Genomic DNA, 26,003 nt, shown 5'->3' on the forward strand with positions numbered 1-26,003 from the left:
GACTGTTCTTATGAAGCCTTCAGTTTGTGATTTGGCCTTTATCATCTCGGTTTTTGTAAACCAGAAAGATTATTAGAGGTGAAGGTTGACCTGATGGGGAATGAGAGATAGGACCTGCTCTATCCTCATTGGGTGGTACAGTGTGTCAATCACAAGTAACCACGCCCTAATGCCCACCCTGTTATATAGTCTATTTTCCTCCAAACGGGATCATCTTAAACATGAACATTGGGTTATGTGGAAGAAAGCTTGAAACTAAAGAGTGTGAAAATAAACTGAATAGGGAAGTGTTTACTGAACTAATAAGGGAAGTGAGATGAAGATTTTTTTTTCCATAGACTTCTATACAATCAGATTTTTTTTTAAATCACGTCACATACCAAATTTACTGTCCCACACTGTATGGGAACTTTGAGCACAAAATCTGATCGAGTTTCGTGACCTGAATTTGCTCCAGTAACTGAAAAAGTGATGCCAAAGACGAGCCTTTAACCTGCATTCTATTCAATGACCGTTGGGGGGCGACTCCACTGGTTGTTACATGACATGTAAATGTCATTGAATTGACTGAGGGCACAGTTGTGTTTGAATATTGTCAATATGTAGAGCAGGTAAAGTCTTTGAAGATAAAATACCAAACCATTTTTTAAAACGGTCATCAAACCTCTATATGAGTGTGTGAACATTAGAATTGAAGTGCTGCAATTTAATAAGTCAAGTCCAGTGTAACCCCAGATTGTCTACGTGAGTGTAAGATTACATTTTCATTTTTCAGTTTGCACGGTCATTTGATTAAATTACCGTATGACTTAATTCTGACTTCAGCATGTAGTTTTTTGCACAACATGCGCTGATATTGAAAGACTATTTTATAGTCATGATCATAAAAGTGGATTTGTCCATCCAGGGATCTTTGGAGCTGCAGTCCTCCAGGTCAACGTCACAGAATGGGGTGTTCCACTTATAATGCAGCAGGCAGGGGAGAAAAGGAGGAGGTATTTGAAAAGCAAAGATGATATCACTGAACATCATTTACAATTGTAAGTTAGATACCATTCAGTGTAATTCAGCATTTTCTACTTTATATTTTCTCTCATTTTATGCTGTACCTCTCACCCAAATTCCTCTTTAAGTCAGTACTTACAGTACTTGAGATACATAATCAACTGCGTTCGCTCGCAATGACAGGCGCTGATGGCAAAGTCGCTTCTTCTCAGGTATTACTGTGTAGAAACAGAAAAAGAGAAAGACCAATGAGTGTGACAATGGTGGGTAAGATCAGAACATCCCATATTCAAACACATACTCCTCACCGCCCTATCTAGAATCCCTGCATGGCTTTCAATCTGTGTATTGCATTAGTTGTATGTGAAATTAAATCAGGAACATAATTTTACAAATCTGGGCAAAAAAAAAATCAGTGGATTCAGTGATGACTTTCAAAGGATAGAGATAACTAAATTTTCCAATGTAAAATTGACATTCTGCCTTATGGAACCTGTCTATTATCATCTGACTTGAGCTGTATGGGCAATATTCATTCATTCATTTTCTACTGTTTATCCGTTTCTGGGTCACAGGGATACTGGAGTCAATCCCAGCTCACACTGGGTGAGTTGAGGTCGCCTGTCCATCACAGGGCCAACACACAGAGACACAGAGACCAACAACCACTCACAGTCACACTCAGACCTACAGACAATGTAGAAGTCACCAGTTAACCCAAACATGATGTCTTTGGATGGTGGGAGGAAACCAGAATACCCAGAGGAAACTCATGAAAGCATGGGGAGAACATATAAACTCTGCACAGAAAGGCCTGGAACTGAACCTGGGGCAACAGCGCGAACCACTACGGGCAGTTAAAGCCTTAAAATCTGCAGGAAGATTTGTCATTCACTGTGTCAAAATTACTTGATTTGTGCACCGAAGGGGGAGCTGACAACTTTATCTTTCAAATGGAAAATATCTCATTACAAGACATGGTTGAGTGATACAAAAATAAAACAAACAAAAAGACCTTTGATGGGTATATAATCCCAATTCAGCTGATGTTGGTTGATAATGAATGCCCAGTTTTGTTTTGTTTTTTTCTTATACCACCCTCGTAGAGGGCCAAGTCTGATTTTACCGCAGTTTGTCTGTCTGCACTTAAACATACATAAATGACACCATTTTTCAACATTTCCTACTCTTGACAGAAGATGAATCCATTATTAATCTGCTATAACGTTAAGTTTAGGCATTTATGTACACATCACAGTCATAAACCACAAGAATTTTAATCACTCTATAATTAGGACATCTTTATAATTCCTTCACTTTCTAAGTATTAGTTTTAATCTTTGGCAATTTAGTTCTGTTCAATGTGCCTGTCATCTCTCTCTAGCAGTGTTATTATACACTGCTGTAGGCTACTTATTTAATCATTTGTGGTTTAGTGCAGCAAGATAATATAGAAGACAGACAGATTAAAATTACTTAAATGAGCTTTTTAATGTGGTCCTGGACCTACAACACACAAACCCAAGCTGTATGGTTGCTGCTTCTGTTATTTCAGTCTCAACTGAATACGCGGTAGATGGACCTCTACTGATCAAACTCAACTCTGCTTTCTGTGACAGATAAAGACTCATTAAGTTGTAGACACAGTTAATATTTGATTATTTATTATCACACACAAATTTATTACAGGGATTCTACCTGCAGAAAGAGAAACTTACTGCTTTGGTGTAACAGGTAGTACGAATTGAAAATATCATTGTAATTTTCATGCATTGTTAGGCTCATGGTCACATCTAACCGTGCTTTGAATTGAAAAAAAAATTAATAAGCAGGTAATGTTGCATTGGATATTAACAGAGACTCATGATCTCAGATAGGCCTGATATTTAATATTGGTGTTGGTGAAAAAGAAATAAAAACTAAGGTCAGCTTCAAACTAGCTATATGTGTAGTTGACATGTAGTTGTAAATTATTTTTATTATCTCCAGAGGTCTCCAATGCAGCAGATTCCATGATAAACGATTGAACTAATTAGTACAACCTGAAGCTCCAGGTCCAGGTTGTCCATGTGAGACAGTACCTTAATATCCTCCTTGATTACTGATTATGAAAATTCTCATTAAATTATCCTTGCACTACATGAGATACAGACCAGCCAGCTGAGGTGCCCTCGGCCTCCCACATCCATGGTCACACCAGACTTCAGGGATGTAAACATCCAAGCAAGAGCTGTTGAATTTTCCCAGGATTGACTGTGTAAACAATCTGTCTCCCTCCGTCCGCCCAGGAGAGGGTGCTTCATACTTAAATATACTGTAATCCTCTCATGCGGAGGACCCATAGCTCAGTTTGAGGAATGGAGGCTGGCGGTTTTACCAGAATTAAACTTTCCACTATCTCCACTGCAGTTCACTGTGTGTAGGGATCATTACTTGATAATCAACATCAAGCTTGAAACGAGCTTGAAATCAAATGACAGATATACGTAATAGGAATGTATTGTACACACTTGGAAGAAGTCAACAAGAAAATTGCTATAGTCTTATTTATAGTATCAAAATTTCTATGTTCCTCTCGCCTCTTAATCCAAATCAATAAGACATTTAAAATCCAAATAAATAATAAATAAAAATGGACAAAAAGTTTATTAATGGATGTAAAAGACTACAAATATATCAAAATTGTCTTGAGCTGAAGTCATGCAGATCCTTTTGTAGGGCCATGATGCTCCAATTACACCACATTTGAGTTAGAAGTAATCAATGACGGCACGCTCTGCCTTGTGTTGTAGTGCATGTGAGTCTGCTTATCCTCGCAGACGGCATGTGATAGCACACAGGCATATTTAAATGGATCACCACATGATAATAAGACTTCCGTGAAGTGATGGCTGCAACACTATAAGGAAGTTTATGTATGTGTCAATAAACAACAAACAGTCTCAGTATAGAATAAAATGATGCAGCTTGTCCTGAGTGATCAGATACAAGGCATCAGTGGAGATAATAAAACGACAGGTCAGCCTACAACAACAAATTGTAATACTTTAGCCCCAGAGAAGACAATTCAGCCATAGCTTAGGTTGTGAAGGGACCCAAAAGCCCAATATCTCATATATATTCACATCAAATGTGATTAATTGAAATAGTTTTATGAATATGTGCTAATAAATATCAAATCATCATAACTTCCTTAGGTGACCAAGAAGTGCAAGTGGGTTAATTTGGCCATGTTCAGTGTTACATCTGTTTCACCTGTTTTTACTCAGTTACTGCGGTTACATTAATGCTCTTTTTACACTGATTGTTATTTTGAAGTTTGACTCGTTTTATTGAGATATACCAGCCAATAATAACTGTCTGAATTGCAATATGTAATTCATCACATTTTCTACAGGATAATGCTGATACTGTATCAACACATTTGCATATCTGTTATTTATACTGTGCAGGACTGGCCCCAATGCCAGCTTAGCAAAAGGATGACTTAACTCAGCTATATATATTCTGACTTCACTAGATTGAAAATCACTGGTTGACCCCTTTGAAAACTGATGCTATCATCAGGAGCAGTGTTAAATGCGGGTAAGTAATTTGATGTCTGTCTTAACATGCAGCATCAGAGAGCATGTAATCTGTATAGGCTGGAAAACAACAATAAAACTTCATTTGGACAATGAATCTAAAGGTAACCATGCTATAGTTTATGATCTACGAAGAAAACATCCTCAGTGTAAACTACAGTTGGAACATACTATCCCACAGATGTGTTACAATGCAAGGCATTCCACCCAGACACTTGTTGTTCCTGTTTAATGTGGCCTGGGTTGTGAATCGTAAGGTTAGATCATATGACAGCATAAATTAAAGAATTACAGAAAGCCATGATTTCAGTGTTATCTGTATTAGTAATTGAACAGAAATTTAAATGCTGACTCCATAGGCCTACTGATTAGGCACTGTGTTTTCCAGGAAAGGTATGAAGCATTGATAAGTTATAAGATAATTCATCAAGTAGTGTGTTTAAAAAAAGTTTCCGTATCATTGTCTCAGGAAACTGTGTCCTGACATGATAAAATGGGATCAGGACGTTTCTACACACCGCGAAGCATTTAACACTTTACTAATTATAAGATGTCTTTGGGAATGTTGAACTGGTCTTCAGGGCTGGTGCATATGTTGAGCCAGCCCCAGCCCCTCTCCTGTTATTTTAGATTTCACTTTGCGCTCCACCCATGGAGCCCAGACACATTTATTTAGTCTGTTTCCGCCGTGAGAGTTACTCTGCGACCAGAGGAGGAGAGGAGCCTGTGACAGCCCGTCCTCAGCCCCACCACACACTCTGCTGTTCAAACGGTAGTCGGCGCGCTGAGGCAGCAGCTGACCAGTAGCTGCCTCTCTCCGGTAGACCTGGGACACCGAGGCGAGGGAGAGAGCTCATTCCACAACACGGCGGTCCTCCATGGCTCTGTGCAACGGAGACAGCAAGGTCAGTGCGGCTCCGGTGCTGAGCGACCCGGAGGAGGGGGAGGGGAGGGGGGCTTCGAGTTAGGGACCCCGGTTGCTGGTGTGCCCTCCTCCCCCGGTGAATCCCGGCCTGTGAGCTCCTCGGGGGAAAAGTTACGGAGAGCATGCATCGGTACCCACGGTGCGGCTGAGGAGCGCTGAGTGCTCGGCTGTCTGCCTGCCTGTTGCAGTTTCCATTAACATGTTGCTCACGGCCGCTAACGAGCAGGACCGGACACCCCGGCTCTGTTTGCCATGAATATAGTCTCTGACATATTTCGCCACTAAACGTGGGCTTCCTTCCTCTCATGGAGGATCCCTCCAACAGCCTCTGCCTCCCAGCACCGCGTGGGTTTTAGCATGGCTCCGCTAACTTAGCCAGCTGCTAACAGCCCAATGCTAACATCCACTGTTTATACTATCTGCAAGCTAGCATGCAACACGGGCAGCTAGCTCAGGCGACCAGCCACAATTAACGCTGGCGTTACTCTTGACCACGAGTGCGGTGTTGCGTTTGCGTTGTTGTTCGTTTTAAATGTAAACAAATGTGTTTGGTACGACTGCTGCCACACACTTTGAGCTAACGTGAACGGACAAGTTTGCTAACGTCGTCACGAAGCTAGTATGAGCCGACCTGCGGTTACCGGTCTGACAACCGGAGCCGCCGTCGCGTTTCCAGCTGACATGGTAAAGTTTGCTGTGAGCTGACAACTGTTTCTTTGGGCTGTACTGTCAGACCCGCTGCGGTCCACCGTGGTCTGTTTCGGGGCCACAGCGAGTGAGAAATAGGATGAGACATCGCAGGCGGCGGGTCGCTAGCCCGCCTCATGAAGATTGTTTTTAGAAACATCAGCGGCGGAAGTGTTTCTGAGCACCACGTGGAATCGTGTTTCGCGTCCATTTGATTTAATTCACCGACGAGGTTGATCAAATTTAATTACAGCCGGAATTCATACTGCATCTCTTTCTCGCACTTTAATCTATACGGATGTGTTTAAAAATAACATCCCGACATCCAGAGAGGTGGAGTGAAACTGGACACTGGTTGGAGAGTCCTGCACTGATAACCTTTGACGAATGGCTGGCTCTCATGTGATCCTGCTGATGGTTGAATAAATGCTGCAGGCTTCACAAGGGTGACTGTCCTGTAGTTCACATGTCCATGATTGTGTTAAGTCTAATTTAGTCATTTTCCATGGTAGCTCAGCGCAGTACAGTTAAATCTGGACAGACTGAGTTTACTTGTACTACTTGTATTCAAAGTATAGTTTTTTGTGGCCTAATGAAGGCCTTGAAGCCTCAGAAACACTACTGTGCAAGAGTTATAGTGGGTGTACTTTTAATATTTAATTGCTCAATTCAAGCCCTTTAAAAAACGCACACATGATTTTCTGCATTTATGTGTTCAGCTGGAGATCAACAGTGCAGAGCAGAATGGGTCATGCGAGGGAGCGGTGGCGATCCTGGATGCTGGGGCCCAGTACGGCAAGGTGATTGACCGAAGGGTGCGAGAGCTCTGTGTACGCTCTGAAATCCTCCCGTTAGAGACCCCGGCCTTTGCTATTAGAGAACAAGGCTACAGGTGAGCATGAGGGGCATATGTGCCATACTTGTTTGTTTGTTTGTTTGTTTGTTTGTTTTTTGCATCATCATTATTCAGTTTGTTCACTTGTTTTGTAATACGTTCTAATTTGATTGCCATCTCTTTCTCACACCGTCTTTAGGGCAATCATTATTTCAGGAGGTCCAGCTTCCGTGTATGCTGAAGATGCTCCCTGGTTTGACCCCGCCATATTCACCATAGGGAAGCCTGTCCTTGGGATTTGCTATGGGATGCAGGTATTCATGTACATGAATATAAATGCTGAAGAGAAATTGTGAAATAGCAAACAGTAGGGATTCCACATTTTTCTGAATGTGTAACAGAAAAAAACTGTTACATACTGCACTATCAACTGATCTACTGTCATAATCTATCACTGATCTATTATCACATAACTACTCTACTGTTGCTAGAGTGATGGTAGAGTAGTTATGTGGTCTTAACCAACTTCTTCAAGGGCACAAGGGATTTAGTTGAGGGAGATGAGAGCTTCTTCTACCTGCCTAGATTTCCAAGTTTGCCAGCCGTTCCCCAAGCACATTCAACTAAATTGGAGGCAGTTGTGCAATGTCTGGAATTGCATTGAAATGTATGTCTGTGTCAAACTGTTAACTTGACAATGTTTTTGTTTGTTTTACAGATGATGAATAAAGTGTTTGGGGGCACAGTACACAAAAAGAGTGTAAGAGAAGATGGAGTGTTCAGCATTGGACTGGACAACACATGTTCTCTCTTTAGGTAATATTGTCTGTCAGGATGTTCTTTTGTGTTATACATTTATCTGTTAGTATACGTTGTGGTCAGATTCTGCCCTCGGAGCCACACATTCTTACACATTCTTGCAAATTCAGTGTTTGTAATTGGTTACATTCAGAAAGAGGATATGAGAGAATGATGAGAAATAATATTTGAGATATTTGTGAGAATCCGAATTACCCTTCTAGTCAGTGTTTGGCATTGCATGCAGCTGTCTGTGGAAGGAAAATGGGTTGTAGTTTCTGTGCTGTATATTGCATCTTCTAAACTAATATTTAATACTTGATTACAAAGCCTTTACACGGAAGAGATGGTGTCCTTTGAGAAGTCAGTGTTCCAGAGCTGATTTGTATGGCATCAGAGGCTGTCCAGACATTTACTGTTTGTGACTGAACATCCATAATGTTAGCTTGTGTTCTACAAACAGACAATCAGATTTTCTGACCTGATTAGGATTTTGTTTTTGAAGCTTTTACTTGGTCATATCATGCATTTTGGTAGAAACTGGTGACCAGTTCATTGCAGAGTCTTGACAGCTCCCTCATCTGTATAAGTAGTTAATTTGGCAGTTCAGCAAACCATAATCAGAGACATAATCTGGCCAGAGACTTGTGTAAAACTAATCCTTTTGAGACTACCATTGTGCTTTTAGGTCTCAGTTGGTATGTCTCATTTGACACCATTCTTATTAGGAAATAAACACTCATGTTTGTGTTTTAATGACACCAAAAACTGTTACAGAATTGGCCTTTTGAAGTTTACCAACATAAACATCTTTTACTTGTCTGTTAAAATAAAAAAATCTTTTGCAGATCGATCACTGAACACCTAACCATCTCCTCTATTAAGAAACAGTCGTTTTTAAACACTAGCATGGCTTGATAGATTTGTCCCTGTACCATATTTACTATATAAACTGCATAAGCATTTTAACAGTCACATCATTTTCCCAGTTTGTTACACACATACTGCAGTCTAAAATAGAAGGCTGACTTTTCCTCTCACATGTTACTCAAATGCACATACTGAAAATAGTGTGTGTGTGTGTGTGTGTGTGTGTGTATATATATATATATATATATATATATGTATGTATGTATGTATGTATATATATATATATATATGTTTATCTCTCATGTTATTGAACACTACATTTCCTCTATGTTAACAGAGGCCTTCAGAAAGAGGAGCTGGTACTGCTGACCCATGGAGACAGTGTGGATAAAGTGGCTGATGGCTTTAAAGAAGTAGCCCGATCAGGGAACATCATTGCTGGTGAGTTGCAAGTGATATAGGTTGTCACATTGTTATGCATAAAAAATGCCTATGTTCTGCTTCGTCATTTTGAGTCTATGGATTTCTTTTTTAAATCCATCCAAAATTCTAACCTAAGTAACACTAATTGTGCATTGCTGTGTTATTTAAAATGCTCTTTATGCGGATGAAAGCCACAATGTCAATATTAACTATTGCCTCATGATGCCCCCCCCCACTCCGACAGGGATTGCCAACGAACAGAAGAAACTGTATGGGACACAGTTTCACCCTGAAGTTGATTTGACAGAGCGAGGCATGGAGATGCTGCGTAACTTCCTCTTTGAGATTGCAGGATGCACAAATAACTTCACTGTACAGAACCGCCAACAGACCTGCATCAATGACATCAGAGAAAAAGTAGACAAGTCCAAAGTACTGGTGAGTGTCTGTTGGTGTCTAAAATAATTTTAAAACAGAAAGATGATTAAAAAAAACAAACAAAAACAAGGTTAGTTAAAAAAAATCTAATAAATAAATCTCAGTATAATTTAACCGACAGTGGGGGATAACATGGTGAAAGGAATAGTCTAAAGCACACTGAGCCTCTAAATGTGAAGTGTGCTTGCTGCTCAGGAAGTGGTGACAGCAGCAGTGGTGGGAAGTTAAGTAGAACCAATTAAACTCTCAAATTAAACCCTTTTCTATCTGAAAAGAGGTAGTCAACTCCCTGAGCGTCTTCAAACTGGGCTTCATCTCAGGGGAGTGTGAAGGCGATAAATGACTGTTGGAAACAGGCATTAATATTTAAAGAATATACAGAGTTTCTTTTTTCTATCTCATGCAGTCTGGAGGATATACATTTTACAATTTGTTACTCAATTCTGTTGCTTGTTTTTTCTGATTGTAACTGATTGGAAAGTGGTATCTCGATTACGACACTTAAGAGATGGCAGTTAGCTAGTTAGCAAGGTGTGCCCAGACTGAAGTAGTCATCTAATTTTAAGGCCTAATATTCTGTGAGCAGCCAGCAAATGAAACGCTGAAAAAAGTCAAGTTTTTGTAAGCATAATATACACATGTACAATAGATAATGTTGTTGGCCTTTGACTAATTGCTGGCAGATTGTTCGCTGTGTTTATTTGATGCTGCTTTGTTCCCCAACAAGACCACAGCTTTGATTTTTAAAAACTGTTTCTCATTATGTCTGCAGGTGTTGCTGAGTGGCGGAGTGGACTCCACAGTGTGCACAGCCCTCCTCAACAAAGCTTTGAACCACGATCAGGTCATAGCAGTTCACATCGACAATGGTTTCATGAGGAAAAGGGAGAGCCAGAGTGTGGAGGAGGCCCTCACCAAGTTGGGGATCAAACTCAAAGGTAGGAATAAAGCTAAGATGACAGAAATATAATTATAATAATAGAGGAGCATGTTGCCATAATGAAATAAGCTCTCAAGACAGTTGTTTCAGAAATAATGATCTAATAAGAATTCTTCATTAAGTGAAATAAGAAGCCAGTAAATTATTATTTGTAAATTATGCTTTTTATTACAATACTAATTGCCTTGTGATGGATAATTGTGATTTTATTTATTTATTTGTTTTTTTTTAATGCCATTTTGTCTGTCAATATTGTTTATATCTATTGCAGCCCTAATTATAATGGGATAGGGAGATGACATTACGTGTATTCTGTCTTAATGTGATTGTGGAACGCATTTTTGTGTGATTTGTCACCCAGTCATCATCTGCCTTTCTCTCCCTCTTGCAAATGTTGTACTCTTCAGTGGTGAATGCAGCTCATACTTTCTACAACGGAACAACAACCCTCCCCATCTCTGAGGAGGACAGGACGCCACGGAAACGCATTAGCAAGACCTTGAATATGACCACCAATCCAGAGGAGAAAAGAAAAATTATTGGGGACACATTTGTCAAAGTGAGCGCAAGGCTTTACTCCACTGGTTTATGAAAACTGCTCTATAAAAAAAGTTTTTGTTATGATTAGATTTTTGTTTGAGCCCGCCAACTTGTCTGTTGTCCTACAGCCTTTCTATTGTGTGTCAAAATGAATAACGTTGTCAGTTCAGCTATATTTTTTGTTCGTGCATATTTGTAGTTAGACTTTAATTTACTTGTTTGTTGTTGTATCTGTTTTGTTTTGTTTTTTTTTATTTTGCATTGTGTGGTTTCACAGGTGGCGAATGAAGTGATAGGAGAGATGAATCTGAAGCCAGATGAGGTTTTCCTGGCCCAGGGTACCTTGAGGCCTGACCTCATCGAGAGTGCGTCTCATCTCGCCAGTGGCAAGGCAGAGGTCATCAAAACACACCATAACGACACTGAGCTCATCCGCAAACTCAGAGATGAGGTAATTAGCAAACGCAACAGCCATGGGGGGGCTTTAGGGTTAAAGCAAGATTAATTCTGCCACATTTTAATTTTATCTAAACAGTTTTCATTCTATGAGGTTTTACTCATTCACTCTCAATCATACGTTCATTACATATGTACAATGAATTTAACAGACACTTTGTAACTGACTTGATTCTTAGCATAAAAAAAAAAAACTTAGTCCTCTGAGTGAGTACTGGCAGCATATTAAACTGAAATGGTGTCAAACTTTGAACTCAAGTTAACCATTTATAGCAAACACTATAATTGGTGTGCAAAAATATGTTGATATTTAGGAATAATATTCTGCCACCAGTTGTTGCACAGCAGGTTGACACTTGACATGTACAGATGCTTGAACATGACAAAAATACATTCTTCATCCTGTAGCAAGGCTCGATTCTTGTGGAATAGGTTAATATTACATGACACTCAAAGGAGCATGGAAACCACCATGAAGGGTTCCTTATCCGCTGTTTATTTCTAGTATTTTATTTGGGTTCTTTGGTATTTTGTTGCTTTTTTTTCCCTGCTCTTCTCAAGAAATGTGTAACTGTGCAACACCTAAACACATCCCAGACTCTGTCACTGTTGCAATGCTGATTCCACTTGTTTGTGATCCTCCAGGGAAAAGTAATCGAACCGCTGAAAGATTTCCATAAAGATGAGGTCAGAGCACTGGGGAGGGAGCTGGGCCTACCAGAGGAGATTGTCTCTCGACACCCTTTCCCTGGCAAGTACATAACACACTTGTCTATGATCTCACTGTTGACCAAACTGAATAAAAGTGATTTGTATCAGCATAACGTTCAGTGATTATTGGCGGTTTATATTTCTGTTTTGTCTCCACCTCTTCTTTCTTTCCCCTGTGCGCCCAGTTACTTATACACTTAGACAGACTGAAACCCTTAATCATCACCCTTGCATTTTCTGAAAACTGCAGTCTCTCCTTACCTTTAGGTCCTGGTTTGTCCATCAGAGTGATTTGTGCCGAGGAACCTTACATCTGTAAGGATTTTGCTGAGACAAACAACATCCTCAAAATCATTACAGACTTCTCTGCCAGCGTCAAAAAGGTCAGAACAAAACAAAAATCACTGCTTGGCTAATGTCCTCTGTCAGAGAAGATCATAAAGCAACTTGTCAGTGAAACAGAGTCCTGATTTATGTAACTGCCATTAATGGCGAGACATGAATTGCTGCAAGTTAAACTGATACAGTAATTTGTATGCCAGTGTGTTCTCATTATTTATTAACTGAATCACTGTATATTGAAAACGTATTTCAGAATTATTGTTGATACTGTACATTTTTAGGTAGTACAGAGAGTTAAAAACTGGATGCCTGAGGTATAAACTCAAAAAATCCAGAAACAAAGAAGCAGGTTACTGCCAAACAACCAGTACAGTGGAATCTCTGTCCACATGATACCACTTTTGGCTGCTGTTTGTTGTGCCTGGTAAATTACGGCTTTAATATTGTGCTACCTCTGCTGGTTAGTTAGTCACATTGCACCAAAAGCCACTTTTTTTTTTTTTAAAGGAAGTGTTACCAGGCCTCCAGGAAAATTATGTCCATATGCAGAAGCTCACATGCACCTTGTGATATTTTCGTAAGAGATGTTATTGAGCTGTGCACAATGTTTCTCCTCCTTTCATCCAGCCCCATACCTTGCTACAGAGAGTCAAATCGTGTGTATCGGATGAAGAGGAGGAGAAGCTCATGCAGATCACCAGCCGTCATTCACTAAATGCCTTCCTGTTGCCCATCAAAACTGTCGGCGTCCAGGTAATCCAGCTCAGCAAAGCATTCAGTTATATGTTGTCTGTTCTCTGACCAACTGAATCACTAATTGGTCTTTTAAAATGAAAGAATTTAATATATCTAACAAAAGTTACAGATTACCTTGTTATCGCATAAAAACTTTTTGGGACATGTTTTACGAACAAGTTGAAGATTTAAAACTATTTCTGACCACAAATTTTTATGCTTCTGTATTTTTTGCGCTATAAGGCGCACTTAAAATCCTTACATTTTCTCAAAAATCAGCAGTGCACCTTATAATCTGGCGTGCCTCATGTATGAATTCTTGTTGTGCTTACTGACCTCAACCCAAGTGTATGTGGTACACTGCTCAAAGGTCTGTCAAAATGTTTTAGTGCGACTTTGGTAAGCGACGAAGCCGCTCCGCTTGATGGATCGTCGGAGCATTCCCAGCTGACACAGGGACGTTGTGTTAATGTTTGTCCTTGGTTGGATATGGGTTGCTACGTCAGACAATGTTAGATAACTAATTATGTAGTGCTGTCAAACAACCAACATCCACCCAATTGTCAAATCCATATCATGATCCAATTATAATCAAATGTTGGGAGACAGCATTGTTCCAACGTCACACGGACTTCAGGTGTTCGCTGGCAATGACAAACCAATCAGAGAACAGTACACAGTACGCTCACCTCTGCCACTTTTTGTAATACTGGTCTGTACTGTGCTTCGCTTTATGTTTTATCATGCGCATGTATGTAAATAGACCCGTTCATTGCTATTGCACCTCATAATGCAGTGGGCCTTATAGTCTGCAAAATACGGTATATTTTAGTACTTAATCTTATATCATAAATGTCACAATCAATCTTCTTTTAAAGTCTACACATCAACCTCCTTTATAAAAAATTGTTCAAATATACCCTATTTGTGAGACGGTGTCTGAGCTGTTTTATATGTGGAGTATTTAAATGTCTGTAGGACTCCTGATGATGATTTGGGGCCAGTGAAAGACTGAAACACCAACACTATGGTTTACTCTTAGCGTTTGTCCCGATGTGTTAAAACTATAATTTAAAGGTTAACCATGAGACACACCCTCATACAGAACTTTCAGTATTGTTTTTTCCCACCGCTGACACCTACTGGGGTGGTTAATCATGGTAACAAAAACCTCCAGCATTTTCCAGTAGTTCATACTGACCTGAAAAGGAGGCGGCAATGGTTACAACAACTTTCCTTGTCAAAACATTGCAGTCAGTCAGTGAGTGACTCCAAATGGGAAATTGCATGTCACACCCACACATAGGCGCACACAGTTTAAATTTGCCTAAACCTCAAATTGTGGAGTAGACTGTAGGCAAACACAGGCTCATTCCACTGTCTGGGAAAATTGATGGAATCAAAACAGAAAAATTATGCTTACTTATTTATAGAAACATCCCTGTTTAGTTAGCAAATAAAACAAAATGGGAAAAAATTGCACAGTAAAGTATCGTACATTTGGTTTGATTTTACTTGTAATTCAGTGAAGTCTGTGAAGACATGTTAAGTGATTTTTCTCTCTGTCTCTCAGGGTGACTGCCGATCCTACAGTTATGTGTGTGGCATCACAAGTAAAGAATCCCCACACTGGGAATCTCTCATGTTCTTGGCCAGACTCATCCCTCGCATATGCCATAGCATCAATAGGTAAGTCACAAAACCTTCCACTCCTCATCTTCAGTGCTATGCCACATCTGATGCTGTCAGTAGAACACACAGACACAATCATTCATTTATCATTCCTCACCTTTTTCCAGAGTTGTGTATGTATTTGGGTCCCACGTGAAGGAGCCACCAACAGACATTACTCCAACCTTCCTGACCACAGGCGTTCTGAGTACGCTCAGACAGGCTGACTTTGTAGCTCACTCTATCCTGAGAGAGTCTGGTAAGTGTGGGTCTGATTTCAGTTGTCCTAAATATTGAGGAATTACAGATTACTAGGGAATAGTTATATCTTGTGAATATGTGTGAACACTTTGAATAACAGCTGGTCACTGTTTTTACGAAGCCTGGCATTAGTATGCTGACATACATCAGCAGATGAGTGCACTTGTGCACTGGCATTCATAAGAGGAATTTCATATGTCTAGAAGCAAACCAAATATTTGTTGGAGAAACTTTTTACATCCTCTAGTGAGAAGACTTTTCCGTGGATAAAATCTCTCCTGAAAGTTGCTCTGCTTCACTTAGGTCTTGTATCGCTGTTTCTTTTATTGTGGACACCTAATAAATAAATTCATGTGTTTTTATGGATAAAATCTACTCATTGAAACATTAAATTAGAACCAATAACCCTTAACTTTTTCATGTTAAAACCTTAGTAAACTGGAAAGTGGAAACAGAGTTGGTTCTTTTTTTTTTTTTTTTTTTTTTTTTTGGTATATAGTGAAGGTGGGAATATTTCTGAATTAGACAGAAAAGCTGCTTAATAGCTGATTTATCAAAACTCATCAGAGCAGCAGTAAGCGATTCCTATTTTCTTTCAGGCTACTGCGATAAGATCAGCCAGATGCCAGTCATCCTGACCCCTCTGCACTTTGACCGGGACCCACTTCAAAAGCAGCCATCCTGCCGGCGCTCTGTGGTGGTCCGCACCTTCATCACCAGCGACTTCATGACCGGTATCCCTGCAATGCCTGGCAACCACATCTCAGAGGAGGTTTGTGACCATTTGGTATAAGTATTTTCCAAGACATGATGGCGTAATTTTACCTTGAGTACTAAATAAGGTTCAGGAATCTAATGGTATTGGCCCAAGGATTATTTTATTTCAGATTGTCTCACTATTTCTTGTGAGTGTTTTGAGAGATATTTCTCTTTTCTGTTTCCACAGGTGGTGCTGAAGATGGTGAATGAGATCAAGAAGATCCCTGGCATCTCCAGAGTCATGTATGACTTGACCTCCAAACCACCGGGCACCACAGAGTGGGAGTAAAACACAACATGACACCATATCAATGGATACACACACACACACACACACACACACACACACACACAAAATACACTCAACAAATTTCAGAGAGGGCTGGTGAACTCCAACTTTTCTCCTGTTCTTCCTCCCTTGCACCCCCCCCTCCCCCCGACCCTCTCCTCTACACCTCTGGCCCCCACTCTCTCTTTAACATTCCCATGGAAGGCAGACCGTACTGTGACATGCGCATGTGCAACGGCGCTACTGCTCTGCCCTCTCCACCACTCCTTCCTGGTCTTAATATTTTTGGCGATAGGGACTGATTATTGTTGGTTATTGATAATATATTGTCATTTTTGATCCACATTCAACAATGTATTTCCTCTGTATGTTGAAAAGATAAATTGCTGCTTCCTTTTGTGAGGTAAACCATTAAAGGCAAGCGGTGGGAAGCTGTGAAAGTTCAGAAAATGGACTTGATGTTGTGCCTCAGGTTATTGGATGAGCTTAACATGAAAACACAAGCATGAAAAGGAAAAACAGCAGGAGGTGGATTGGAAGATTCTACAGTAATTGTTTTCTGCCTTTTTTTTTTTTTTTTTTTAATGTCTGATGTTTTCATTTTATTGTTGTAGGTCAGCAAGTTCTCCGTCTAAGACTGTCCTCTCTGTTCATTTTCACTTTCTGCCTGTAAACTGTGCTCTGAAGACAGCTGTCTGAATACACGTAAAACTGAACAGACAGTCTGTGTGACCAATCAACAATGTTTAAGCTTTTTTGTTTTGCCAAAAGTATAATATGCTGTGGTGGTATATAACGTTGTGGGCTCCTCTGAACTTCTCAAATCTACATGTGTTGACAAGAGCTGTTGAAATGTTGCTGTTCCCACTATGGACAGCAGTCCACTCAAGAATAGCTTCAGTATAATGACTGGTGTGCAGCTGTGGAGGAGGCCAATATAATGGGTAATTTTGTGTGTGCCTGTTCTTCTTTCTTTTTTCCCTTCTTTCTTTTGGTGTGACCCAACATGGACTCTGTTTTCAGAACGGAGGATATAACACTGTTTCTCTTCATGCTGCAATATGTATGCTTTTTATGAAGAATAAACATGGCAAAATGACTAATAACAAAATGATTAAGTACAGTACAGTTTATAACCACATTGTGTACATTGCTGTTGTCACTTCATCAATATTTGGCTGCTCTTCTGTTGTGCAGGGGCACATTTTTGCACTTTTTTATTTCTCTCTTTTTTTTTTTTTTCCCTCACCCATCAAGCCTCTGTGCTTTATCAGGATAATGGTCATACATCCAGTGGGAACTACGCCTCACTGTGTCACTGTAGTGTCAAAGGTCAGGTTAAGAGTCCTGTCTGTTGCCATCTGTAATACTTAAGTTCACTGTGTCTCAGAAAGGTATTACTACATCATGAAATTTTGTTTTGTATAGTCAAAACATCCAGCAGATCATAACCTCTAGTCTTCAGTCTTGTCATTTAGACCTCAGTGAATACAGTGCTCAGGTTTAACTGAGTTTTAAAGTGTGTTGTAATCCATTTAGAGACATTTCTCTATGGTTCTCTTGCCTCCAGAATTTGTCTTTGTGCCCGTCATCCTCAGTTATATCCTTAAAATTTAGTGGCAAAGTACTCATAATGCAAAATGCATGGTTTTCCTAACTTGTCTTAACAGCTACTAGTGTTTCTCCCTCTGCCTTTTATACAGTGTACTTTTTATGTTGCCTATGTCTCCATACACAACAGCTTGATAATACATATAATTTTGTAGTTGAATTTAATTGCAATATTGATAAGATTAAGTTATGCAATTTTATTTGTTGTTTTTTTTTTTCTTGTTTTATTATTTTTGTTCTACAATGCTCATTCTCCTTAGTAACGTGCCTCAAACCAAGCCACTGCATGCAGTTTCAACCATGACGACATTTGTACAATGGAAAATTGAGCTTTAATAAAGATCTCCATGTTGAAACTTCTCACATCTGCTGTGAAAAATTTACCTCGTGGACTTCTCCAATTGAACTTATTGTAATCTCTAAGATATGAACTTTACAGTGTATATTTCATTTATATTTAAGAGAATATTGGCACCACATTTTGTCTCAAAATTGCAGAAAAGGTTTCTGAAACAACCAAGTAATACAGGATGTAGACCACCTGTCCATCCTGGTTCATACATAGTTTCCTCATTTTGTTGTCGCCATTGTTTTCTTACTGTTGTGTTTCAAGGACCAAATCTTAACACAGTTCAAAGTCTGTGGTTTGATTCAACCCATGTTTAAATATCCCCGTGCCGTTATTTCTGTCTTGTCTAGGGTCCTATTTTTATGTTTCATAAATGAAGATGATACAAATTTCACTTCTATTGAAGAAGTGTGGAGGATGGAATTGCGTAAAGCGACCTCACCACACTGAAAAATGGCCCCTTTAGCTTCATTGATTGATGTTGTGCTTGTCATGCAAAACAGGACAAGAGATCAACATTAAGACAGACAACCAGCGAACTCCTCTTCTTCCTTTTAACCACGTTGCTCTTTAAAAGTCATTGAGTTGGGTTGCGTGAAATCAGCATTTTTCTGGATGACATTGCTCAATTGGTTGAACACAGTACCAGTCAGGTGTCTCTCATATGCCTCAGATTACAAGGAGTCAATCACACACTCACGCCCATCATTTATCCCCAGCAGCTACACGAGATGCACATCAGTATCTCCTTCATTTAGATTGCTGCTTCCTCTACTCATCTTTCAATAGTGGCATACGATCATTGTAAACAGGCATATTGTTGAGAAGGCTACAGTGCAATTTCATTTTATTAAGCTGCTATTTGTGTGCAGCTGGCTCTTGTTACCTGGAAGAGGTCCCTGTGTGTGCTGGAGGTTCAGGTGTGAGCTTCTCCCTGCTGACTGAGAGACAAGAGCAGACAGGTTCAACCATCCATCAGCGCACCACAGACCTGCGCTCAGGGGACGTGATGTGATTTTGGAGCAGTAGCCACACCATGATGTTGTGTGATGACTGTACAAGTTAGCACATGCAGCTGCCAATTATCTCCTGGCCGGTGGCGGTTTGTCTCTCGCAGTTGACCTGATTACACACTAATAAGTCTATTGGCATTTACGGGAGGAAAGCGAGAGATGAAATAATATGATGGGATATTTCTTGGAATTTATTTGATTTGGGAGTGTGGTTGGTTCTGTCTTTGGTGGTCCAAAGTCCAGTTTGTGCTTCTCGGAGCAAACCAAGTGGCGTTTTGAGCCACGTTGCATACACCTTTAATATGATAGTTTAGCTTTGGTGTTCATTACTAATGAACCAAATTCTTCTTGTCTGTGCTTCATATTAAAATAGGTCAAAGTCCGCTCTGTCAGTCTCTGTAATCCAGCATCCTCCTCTTCACTTTTGCACTGTTGAATCTGTTCTCAGGTTACCTTGTGCTGCACATGTCCCCCAGGAGCACAAAGGACACGTCACATTTTGCTGTCTGCCACAGTGAGCGCCTTCTCATCTCCTTTCTGCGTCCACAGAGGATGGAAATCGGTCGCTTTTTGTATGGATTATGTGCCCTTTTCTGCCTTTGCAGGTGTTTTTCAGCAGAGTCCACCTGCAAGCTGAAGGCCAAGTTCAATCTGAACGGCTACAAGGATGTGGAAAAGAAGACGGTCGTTGTTGGGGGGATGTTTCCTGTTCATAAGCGCATTGCTTCCACTGATGGCAACACTTCGAGGGCGCCGGTGTCTTCAGGTTGTGAGGGGTGAGTTAGGCCATTTCTCACCTGTTCTGAAGTCTCTTTTCATTATTGTGGCAATAAATTTAGTCTTAAACTGTTGATGTATTAAACCCACAGTCATATAAAAAGGAAATAATTTCATATTTTAACCACTAAAGGAAAAATTGCTTTACTTCAGTTATTAATAATATAGTTCAAATTCTCTGTGTACACCTGAGACCTTTTAATGCAGCACCACTGGGACCAATTAGCTCCAGTAGCAGATATTATTATGAAGACAGGCCATTACAGAGTGAGAGTCAACGATGTCTGCGAACCGTCCTCTTGTGGGTAAATTAAATAATAAATCAAGACACAAATAGTTTGTATATATCTTCTAGACACAATGTGAATGTGAGTTTTCTAAGTGGAAGCATTTCAAAAAGACCACTGAAAGCTGAGTAAAACTTATGTCTCTGCTCTGTTTGTTCATCACTTTCTCCAGGTTTAACTTCCGTACCTTCCGCTGGACTCAGACCATGCTGTTCGCCATCAATGAAATAAACGAGAGGAACGACCTCCTGCCTGACACTGACCTGGGCTACGTCATCTACGACTCATGCTTCACTATCTCCAAGGCTGTGGAGGGCACTCTCACCTACCTCACAGGCCAGGACGAGGCTGTACCCAACTACCGCTGCGGGACAGGGGCGCCTCTGGCTGCTTTGGTGGGTGCTGGGGGCTCTGATCTGTCCATTGCCACTGCCAGGATCCTGGGATTGTATCACTTCCCTCAGGTATGAGAGCGATGACTGACACTGAGCTACATAAAGGCATTCAGGAAATTTCAACACAATGAGACATGCTCATCTTCCTATCTTTAGGTCAGCTACTTTTCCACATGCTCCGCTCTGGAAAGTAAGTTCCAGTTCCCCACCTTCCTGAGGACCATTCCCAACGACAAGCACCAGTCCACAGCTATAGCTCAGCTGGTGCTGCACTTCGGCTGGACCTGGGTGGGCACCATAGCTGCAGATGATGATTACGGAAAGTACGGCATCAAAGATTTCAAGGAGCAGGTGGAGGAGGCTGGTGTCTGCATCTCCTTCTCTGAAACCCTGCCGAAGGTAATCAGTTCATCAATATCAATATCATCATCATCAATCAATTTCAATATCTAACCTGCTGTTTTCATCACATCAAGACACTGACATTCTCTCCTGTTCCTGTCCGCTTGTAAAAAACCGTAGGTGAGTTCCCCAGAAGATATCCAGCGTATCATTGAAACTGTGGTTCAGTCCACAGCCAAGATCATCGTGGTCTTCTCATCAGATGTGGACCTCAGTCCTCTCATTGTGGAGCTGCTGCAACACAATGTGACCAACCGCACATGGATAGCCAGTGAGGCCTGGGTCACCTCTGCCCTCATTAACCAGCCTGGGGTGAGTGCTCAGTCCAGCCCACAGATGTTTGAAGTGCTGAACAGTTACGGATGTTCTGGCTGCCCTGTCTGGATATGAGACATCCCAGTCTAACCTGAAGCTACAAATGTTTTTATTCAGGTGAACTCGGTCCTGGGTGGCACACTGGGCTTTGGGGTGAAGAGAGCTGACATCCCTGGTCTTCAGCGCCATCTACTGGACCTGGACCCTTATGCTGACCCGCTCACTGAGGAATTCTGGGAGACGGTATGTTCAGTGAACAGCTTATTTGACCTGGGGGACTTTGGGGGATCAGAGATTTAGCTCCGCTTGTTGATTAGCTACGTTCACATGATGACCATAATTTTGTTTTAAAGGTGTTCAACTGCACACTGGACTATAAGACAGCTTTGAAAAAAGCCAAGCAGAGGGCCAAGGAGGTGAACGGCACGCTGTCCAGGATGGTTCCTGACGGCCTGTGTACAGGTAGTGAGTCTCTGGCACCGCTCAACAACACCTACTCTGATGTTTCACAGTTGCGGATCACTTACAGGTGAGACACACATACACTGATTTACCACCATCTAAGCTGAATCACTTGCCATGAATCAATTTTATGTCCAGAGATTTTTAGATTTATGCTTTGAAATGACGAGGATGATGAAGTTGTGTCTCCACAGTGTATACAAAGCTGTGTATGCTGTCGCTCATGCCTTGCACAACCTAGAGCACTGTGTTGAAGGACAGGGGCCCTTCACTGGGAAGAGCTGTGCAAACATCTCCAATTTTCAGCCGTGGCAGGTTGGCATGTTTTTTATGCATGTTTGAACAGCTGCCATCACAAAAGAAGGGTGGAGGGAATATATGCTGTGGTGCATATAATCGATTTTTATAAAAATGCACATTACTATGACAAGACGTGCTGAAATACTGTGTGATAGGAAACAAAATGATGGTAAAACACATCGTTTTAAACATTTCTCAAGTGTTATTGAAAACAACAAATCAAACCATTTAACAAAATCAGCAGTTTTTTTTATTTTTTATTGGGAGTGTGTGTTGGCGTGTTCACACACATATATGATTGCACATCAAATGTGCTGTAAGATTTGTTTTAGGGAGCTCAGCACGCCTTTGATCTTGGGATGAGTATAATATTTCAAATTGTTGATGTTACATGATGTAGAATGGATGTAATGACGTGGCTCCACCTGCTTCCTCATTAGCTGATGTACTACCTGAAGAATGCGCGTTTTAAAGTGCCCAACACAAATGAAGAGATCTACTTCGAAGACGGTGATGTGGAGGGCTTCTATGACATCATTAACTGGCAGGTCAACGGGAATGGGGAGATATCCTACGTCACTGTGGGACACTACAATGGCTCAGTGGCCACAGGCGACAGGATGTTCATAATGAATGACTCCATTGTGTGGAACAATGAAGTGCTGGAGGTCAGAAGCACATTGGTTATTTTATTTATAACTCCCTTTTCCTTCTATTTGTTTTATATGTCCGAGTCTGTGTTTTTTCTGTGTCTGTGTGTTACAGCCTCCTCGCTCAGTGTGCAGTGAGAACTGTCAGCCCGGCACGAGGAAAGGGATTCGGCAGGGAGAGCCTGTCTGCTGCTTTGACTGTATCCCATGTGCTGATGGAGAAATCAGCAACACAACCGGTCAGTACACAACTTTCAAAACTACATGAAAGATGTGGCAATAACTTCTTGATACATCTGGACTTCCAGTGAAAAATAAACCCTGTTGACCTTACCTTTTTTAGTTATTCCTTTTTTAATTCAATTGAAAAAAGAGTTCTCTTCTTAAACAAATCTTTAATCAATCATCAGTAGTCACAGTGAGGGAGATGCAGTTGCATTGCTGAGTCTTCCAGATAGCTTTGAGTCAGTTACACCAAGTGATAAGACGTATAACTTCTGCTGTCACCGCTCAGCGAGCGTTTATAAGCGACACACACCATCAGTTCGGCCCCTGCAGCCATCTCATCACCCTCTCCTTCACACTCTGACAGATGCTCGTGAGTGTATCCTGTGCAGTGGAGACTACTGGTCCAATGATGCTCATGATGCATGTGTGGCAAAGATCATCGAGTTCCTGGCCTTTGGGGAACCTCTGGGGATCACCCTCATCGTAATCTCTGCCTTTGGAGCATTGATCACCATTGCTGTTGGGGTGAGAGTCCTAGAGGAGAAACCGTTCCTACTAGTGGTGCCAACAGATCCTTTTTTGCAGAGCATAAGGAACTAAAGCATGCTCTTTTACTGCAGGGAGTTTTTGTTGTGCACATCAGCACCCCCCTGGTGAAAGCAAACGATCCTCTGCTGAGTTTCTCGCTGCTCCTCTCGCTGGTGGTGACGTTCCTCTGCTCCATTGTCTTCCTCGGAGAGCCTCAGAAGTGGAGCTGCATGACCAGCCAAGTTGCTCTGGCTCTGGGCTTCGCTCTCTGCCTTTCCTCCATCATGGGTGGGTGCACTGTCAACAGAGGTTAGGATAGCTTCATATGTGTGTGCACTGTATTCCTGTCCAACATCTCCAAAGTTTGGCAGTTAATGAACGTGTCACCTCTTGAATTTTCTAATCCTGATGATAATGTTTTTCAAAGCTGCCCTGTAGCATGCTGATATGTTTTTACTTCAGGTAAGGCAGCAGTGTTAATGCTAAGAGCCCAGGCTCTGAAAGCAGTCCGAGCCAGAGCCAAAGCTGCTGCCAAAGCTGCAAAAGCAGCAGCTGAGGCAGCTGCCAACAGCGGGAGTCCTGATGTCATCGTAACCAACACAAATATCAACAATGACGCCAAACCCTGTCCCAACCCTGATGTTGACACTCTCACCTGCGCCCACCAGAGGGCAATAGCTGCTGTGGCAACATTAATACAGGTGCAAACATAAACAGGAAAACTTGACATGTTAATGTTATTGTTGCAGATTTTAGAATGTCACTTTATTGACCTTATCATCCAGGCTATCGCCTGTACAGTGTGGCTCCTCGTTGTCCCTCCACACCCCATTAAAAACACCTCAGCTCAGAATATAAAGATCATTCTGGAGTGTGATGAAGGCTCTGTGATCTTCATCTGCTGTATCTTTGCCTATGACATCCTGCTGGCTTTACTGGCCTTCATCTTCGCCTTCATAGCCCGAAAGCTGGAGGACCACTTCAGGTAGGCAGCGAACACGTTTCTGAGAAAACAGATGAACACTGTGGAAATGTCACCAGATAAACTGTCTCATCGAGAGCCGATGGAAATAAGCAAAACCCAACAGGATATTTCTGCCTAGTGGTTATTTTGCATTTATGTTTTGACACTTAAGTAACATGATGCACGCATTTCTTTACGTCTTCCAGTGAGGCAAAGGGTCTGACCTTCGGCATGCTTGTCTTCTTCATCGTGTGGATCTCATTTGTCCCAGCGTACCTCAGCACCCGTGGAAAGTTCATGGTAGCTGTGCAGATTTTTGCCATCTTGGCTTCTAGCTTTGGCCTGCTGACTTGCATCTTCCTGCCTAAGTGCTACATTCTCTTGGTCAAACCTGAACGTAACACAGAGGAGATGATGAAGCCCCGTGCCAAACCCCGTGATGGGACCTCGACTGGGACGTCAGCCTCAATTGCAACAACTGCTACTGAGGTCAATGCTTCAACTGCATCCACTGCCATTGATGATTAGTGGGAAAATAATGGGAAATAAACTGGCAAAATAAAAATGGCAAATGATGTTGCTTCACTGGGCACCTGTTCCAGTTATTGGTGTTCCCTGTTGTTCATATTTATTTTCCAATTATTATGTTTTGACAGAGTATATATTATTTACAAAATATCTATATTTATACTGACTGAATATTTCAAGTTCAAGTCAAGTGTATGTTTACGTATATCTGCTAGGGTTGATCGCAATAAGCAATGTCTTTGAGGAAGTGAAACTGCTACCTCAATGATTCCTGAGCTTCTAAAAAAACACCAAACTGATTTTGTACGTATAAAACACAGGATATTTTCAAAAGTGCATTCATTTTGATTGTTGCTTTCCTACAAGTTACGCTAAAAGATAGTTTAATGAATTAAAACTCTTACTGTCAAAACTGCAGTTGTGGTAGTAGAACAAAAAAATAAAAGGCAGCATTTACCTCAGATACAGTTCTGCCATTTATCTTCTTGCAAATCAAATCAAGACACTTATCCCCTTTTTTTTAGTTCATATTATTCCAATATTAATCTTCGTATAAAATGTTTACACTGTTTACATCTATTTCCACGATAACCTGTCAGTGGGGCATTTCTCATTAGTATAATAAATGCTATTTTCAGTGACTACAATGTGTGTTTTTCTTGTTAAACCAGCAGTCTAGAAATATTGGAAAAATCCAGCCAGTTGTGTTGCTCAGTACAGAATAAATGTCTGGAGAGTTGGTTTCTGTTTTCTCATAGTTCAGCAGGTTTATAGAGACAAGTTTTGTTTCATTATTGTTTCTCTATATTTCCGTACAGCCACTAGAACTGGGCCACGAGATAGATAAGAATGAATGAATTAGGGCTTCTCAATTCCTTGGAGTGTTGATTGGAGCTCGGAGCGCAGTAGGAAAAGCTGTAGAAAA

General features: G+C 41.0%; 2 protein-coding genes across 2 annotated transcripts; both read left to right on the top strand.

Moving 5' to 3' along the window:
* Window positions 1-5,293: 5,293 nt before the first annotated feature.
* On the top strand, window positions 5,294-18,234 carry gmps (guanine monophosphate synthase). Its single transcript, XM_029517477.1, has 16 exons — window positions 5,294-5,494; window positions 6,921-7,093; window positions 7,236-7,350; window positions 7,755-7,852; window positions 9,042-9,145; window positions 9,372-9,565; window positions 10,338-10,503; window positions 10,913-11,064; window positions 11,323-11,496; window positions 12,147-12,252; window positions 12,480-12,595; window positions 13,182-13,307; window positions 14,863-14,978; window positions 15,089-15,219; window positions 15,821-15,993; window positions 16,168-18,234. Exons 1-16 carry the CDS (start codon window positions 5,468-5,470, stop codon window positions 16,267-16,269), a joined length of 2,073 nt encoding a protein of 690 aa, XP_029373337.1. The 5' UTR covers window positions 5,294-5,467; the 3' UTR covers window positions 16,270-18,234.
* Window positions 18,235-18,960: 726 nt separating this feature from the next.
* vmn2r1 (vomeronasal 2, receptor 1) lies at window positions 18,961-25,078 on the top strand. The gene is made up of 16 exons (XM_029517786.1): window positions 18,961-18,970; window positions 19,102-19,240; window positions 19,848-20,018; window positions 20,479-20,770; window positions 20,858-21,100; window positions 21,224-21,415; window positions 21,536-21,661; window positions 21,772-21,947; window positions 22,075-22,195; window positions 22,621-22,848; window positions 22,946-23,069; window positions 23,423-23,583; window positions 23,679-23,874; window positions 24,049-24,287; window positions 24,372-24,571; window positions 24,757-25,078. The coding sequence occupies exons 1-16, from the start codon at window positions 18,961-18,963 to the stop codon at window positions 25,076-25,078; spliced, it is 2,940 nt and encodes a 979-aa protein (XP_029373646.1).
* Window positions 25,079-26,003: the final 925 nt, after the last annotated feature.

This window comes from Echeneis naucrates, chromosome 13 (genome assembly GCF_900963305.1).
Source record: "Echeneis naucrates chromosome 13, fEcheNa1.1, whole genome shotgun sequence".
NCBI classification, from domain to species: Eukaryota; Metazoa; Chordata; class Actinopteri; order Carangiformes; family Echeneidae; genus Echeneis; species Echeneis naucrates.